This window comes from Dromiciops gliroides, chromosome 2 (assembly GCF_019393635.1).
Source record: "Dromiciops gliroides isolate mDroGli1 chromosome 2, mDroGli1.pri, whole genome shotgun sequence".
NCBI lineage: Eukaryota > Metazoa > Chordata > Mammalia > Microbiotheria > Microbiotheriidae > Dromiciops > Dromiciops gliroides.
In genome coordinates, this window is record NC_057862.1 from 180741619 (window position 1) to 180746075 (window position 4457).

The 4457-nt window shown below is 38.3% G+C and overlaps 1 protein-coding gene across 1 annotated transcript; it reads left to right on the top strand.

The window, feature by feature from the left end:
- The first annotated feature begins 218 nt into the window (after window positions 1-218).
- LOC122741550 (olfactory receptor 4K3-like) lies at window positions 219-1190 on the top strand. Its single transcript, XM_043985134.1, has one exon. It carries the CDS (start codon window positions 219-221, stop codon window positions 1188-1190), a length of 972 nt encoding a protein of 323 aa, XP_043841069.1.
- Window positions 1191-4457: the final 3267 nt, after the last annotated feature.

The following is a 4457-nucleotide window of genomic DNA, read 5'->3' on the forward strand; positions in this document are numbered from 1 at the left end:
AGAAAATGAAGTGTGTGTGTGTGTGTGTGTGTGTATGAGTGTCTATGTGTGTGCTAAACAAAATACTAAGGAAGGTATGTCAATTTATCAGACAAGAGAATTTGTCTTCTGATTTTGCCTCACATTTTCAATTCTATAATTAATGTTATGATATTAATCCCATATCTTTTTCTAATTTCCCACAGAAAACTTCTAACCCAATCTTGAAATTTGAAACCATGGACCAAACAAATTATTCAGCAGTAGCTGAGTTTATGTTGTTGGGGCTTTCTGGGTCCTCAGAACTCCAACTTTTCTACTTTCTATTTTTTACCATGTTTTATATGGCTATTTTGCTGGGTAATTTCCTCATTGTTCTCACAGTGATTTCTGAACCTGCCCTGCACACTCCCATGTACTTCCTGCTAAGCAACCTCTCCTTCATTGATGTCTGCCTATCCACTTTTGCCACACCCAAGATGATTGCAGACTTCCTTTTGGAACACAAGAGCATCTCCTTCAATGGCTGCATGGCCCAGATATTCTTTCTCCATGTCTTTGCTGGTGGTGAGATGGTACTGCTTGTAGCCATGGCATATGATAGATATGTGGCTATTTGCAAACCTCTACACTATGCAACCATTATGAGTTTGCAGAAGTGTACTGGCTTAGTTGTGACTTCATGGGTCATTGGAATCCTACACTCCTTGAGCCAGTTGGCCTTCACTGTGAACCTGCCCTTCTGTGGCCCCAATGAAGTAGATAGCTTTTTCTGTGACCTTCCCCTAGTCATCAAACTTGCCTGTGTGGATACATATATTCTAGAGATAATGATGCTCTCTGACAGTGGACTGATGGCCACGACCTCCTTTATTTTGCTGCTGATTTCCTATACTGTCATCTTGGTCACTGTGCAGCAACATTCATCAGCTGGCATGGCCAAGGCACGTGCCACCTTGACAGCTCATATTACTGTTGTATCACTGTTCTTTGGACCCTGCATTTTTATCTATGCCTGGCCATTCAGCAATCTTCCAGTGGATAAAGTCCTCTCTGTATTTTACACCGTCTTCACCCCTCTCTTAAACCCCATCATCTATACCTTGAGAAACAAAGAGATGAAATCAGCCATGCAGAAACTGAGAGGCCAGCTTGTGAGTGCCAGACAGCTTTCACATTTGCCCTTGGCAATGAGGGCCCCTCATAACTAGAACCCATATTCATAGCCATTTCTCCTTTGTATATCTGTTATCTCTGTACTGTGAGACTTATCATCTTTTAATGAAACCCTAAAGAACAGGGTTAAAGATAAGCCAGAGGGGAAAATCACCTAGTCATCTTTTATCACTGCCTTCATATGTTGTCTAATATTTCTACATATAGAACATGCTAATACATCTGTTTTGTAGATAAAAATATTTACTGCAGCTACATTGAGAGAGAAAGAGATAAAGGTGATAGATAATAGATGATTAATAGATGTGTAAGATACACTTATATGTGTGTGTATGTATGTATATAGAATAGGTGAAGTAGATAAAATGATTTTATTTTCACTATTTATACTTATGGTGTTTGAAAACATTTTGCTCTGATATTAAAAATATTCCTTACAGTGTAGTGCATAGAGGACCAGCTTTGGAGTTAGTAAATCAACAAGCATTTATTAAGTCCTTATCATGTGCCAGGCACTGGGCTAAGCTCTGAGAAGACATATATGAATCCCCCAAAAGGCAACCCTTGCCCTCAAAGAGCTTATAGTCTAATGGAGGAAAGCAATACATAAAAGGGAACTGAAAATCTGATGGAGAGAAAGGGACAGGAAAAGGGAGATACCTGCATAGGAGCATGGTGGCAAAGTCCACAGAGTCAGAAATAGAGACAGGAAAAGGGAAAAAAAAGGATAGATGTCCTGGGGCCTTCCTCAAAACAGAGGTTCTGGAAGGACATCACTGGTGTCTGCAAGGGGAAAGAAATGTTCCAGGGTGAAGAGGTCAAAGGCAACTGGAGAACTTCCAGTGGGGTGAGGCAGCTGAAACATGGTGTTGAAATATGAAGAAACAGAAGCAGAGCCAGGAAGTTCTGGGTTCAAACCCCACCCCTAAAACACTATTTGTGTGACCATAGGCAGCTCAGTCAACCTTTCAACTGACTCTAAGACCATAAATTACAGATGATTTGTTCATCTGGTAGAGGGAGATTTCACATCAGGAGTTGCCTACTCTGTTGAAAACATAGGTCCAGATGAAATAACAGAAGTATTATCTGCAGTGATGTTGGAACTATTCATTTTGATGAACCTCTTCCATCATAGAGACAACAATGGGAAATGTTTGCTGTTTCTTTATGAATTATCAAAACTGAGTAATTGGAATCTGAATGAATGACTTTTCACTAGCTATTACCACCCTCCCTCTGAAATCAACACTGTATTCATTCTGTATATATTCTGCATATATGTATACACTGTCTCCTTCATTAGAATGTAAGCTCCTTGAGATCAGGGACTATTTTGCTTTTATTTTTGTATTTTTGGTGCTCAACAAAGTACCTGACACATATTAAGTGCTTAATAAATGCTTGCTGATTAATTTATTAATGTATTTTTGTATATCTATTTTGCTTGGAAAACCCCAATTCAAATATAAGGGAATAAGTATTTGTATCACTCTAGAAGTAAAGGGTCTGCCTTTAAGTTAAATAGATTAAAGTAGGGAAAAGCCTATGGATTATGGGTTTTTTAAGGTAAACTGGTCAGAAGAGGAAGATCACTTCATTTTCTAGTCATCAGTTGTTGTTTTGTTTTGGTTTTTTTGTTTTCTTTTTTTGCGGGGCAATGAGGGTTAAGTGACTTGCCCAGGGTCACACAGCTAGTAAGTGTCAAGTGTCTGAGGCTGGGTTTGAACTCAGGTCCTCCTGAATCCAGGACCAGTGCTTTATCCACCTAGCTGCCCCGACCTAGTCGTCAGTTTTAATTTGGGAGTGGGTCTTGATAATGGTATTGTGAATTGTTGTGAGGTTCCATTGATTCCTTTAAATCCATGCGCTTATCTGAGGGCTGTAGACTGAAGTAGGACTTCACCATATACTAAATGGGGCAAGAACACTGCACGCCCCATTAGTCTTCTATTCTCTGAGGAGGCTTTTCTAAGTCTGTTGCAAGAATTTCCTTTGATGTAGCTTTTTTTTTCCTACAGCAGTAACTGGAATTGCATAGGACCCACATATCACACATCATGTCATGACAAAGGGGGAGATGACCTTCCCTTTCCCTCCTATTATTTTTACAATCCCTGTTAATCATCAACTCTAGTTTAAGAAGTTGCCCCTTTCACACCATTGGGAAAAACTAGTTAAAGGTTTTAATAATCCCCATTGCACAATGAACTTTTGTTGTCTGTTTACAAGTCTCAAAAGCTTCATTTTGGTCACTCAAGTAAAATGTTGACAGTCTTCCAATTTCACTACAAAAAGAGTTTATAAAGGTCTATATTTCAAAGTAAATAAATCCATACTAGAAAAGGTGAAAAACTTTATTTCCCAGACTCCAGAAAGAACTTCTCTGACATGCTACATAACTGGTAGGTGAGAAAACAAGATCACAAAGAATTACATTAATAATAGATCATATTAATAGTCTTATTTTATCTATTATCAAATCATTTGTGAGACTACATCAGGTTTTATAGGGGAGCAAGCAGGCACTGAAAATCATAGTATGGGGACTGAATAAAAAAGTTAATTCATGCTTTCTGGCATATAAAATTGTTTTTAAAGAAAGTGAGCAGGAAGGCTATAATCCTTCAGTGAGGTCAGTGGCAAACTGTTGTAGTTATAAGGAGAATGAGGAGAATCTTCATTTGAATTCTGTTCTTATCTCTGCTATAAGGAAAGTACCGGATAATCTTCTAAGTCATTGTAGTTCTCTCTCTCCTGAGATACCAAATGAATCTTATTGCCTTGAATGCTTACTTTACCAGAGCAAATTAATTTTCCTCTTTGCCTTTTCCCCCATTATCATGCACATATAGATATACAGCACACACACACACACACACACACACACACACACACACACACACACACATAGAACTTCTAATCCCATTCAATTCTTGTTCATGTTTTCCCATACATTTCCCAAAGAGAATCCATCCTACACTCTAAAGGCTATTGACATGGTATTTAAATTAAAAAGTGGAACAGGTAGAAATTGCTATTATAGTTTGTTTGTTTTTTTTACTTTGAAAAGGTATGTCTTTACAAAATATTCTAAAGTATTGTGCAGAGAAATCATGTGCTATAAACAAGATTTTTTTTTTTTTACCATTAACTCATTTGCTTTTTTGACATCCTCTAGCTACAACTACATGATAGGCAAAAGTCAGGTTGTAAAGGGAAAAAATTGGGACAGTTAGGTGGCGCAGTGGATAGAGCACCGGCCCTGTAGTCAGGAGTACCTGAGTTCAAATCCGACCTCA

Coding starts and splice junctions, on each gene's coding strand:
- LOC122741550 (XM_043985134.1), top strand. CDS start 219: ATGGACCAAACAAATTATTCAGCAGTAGCTGAGTTTATGTTGTTGGGG.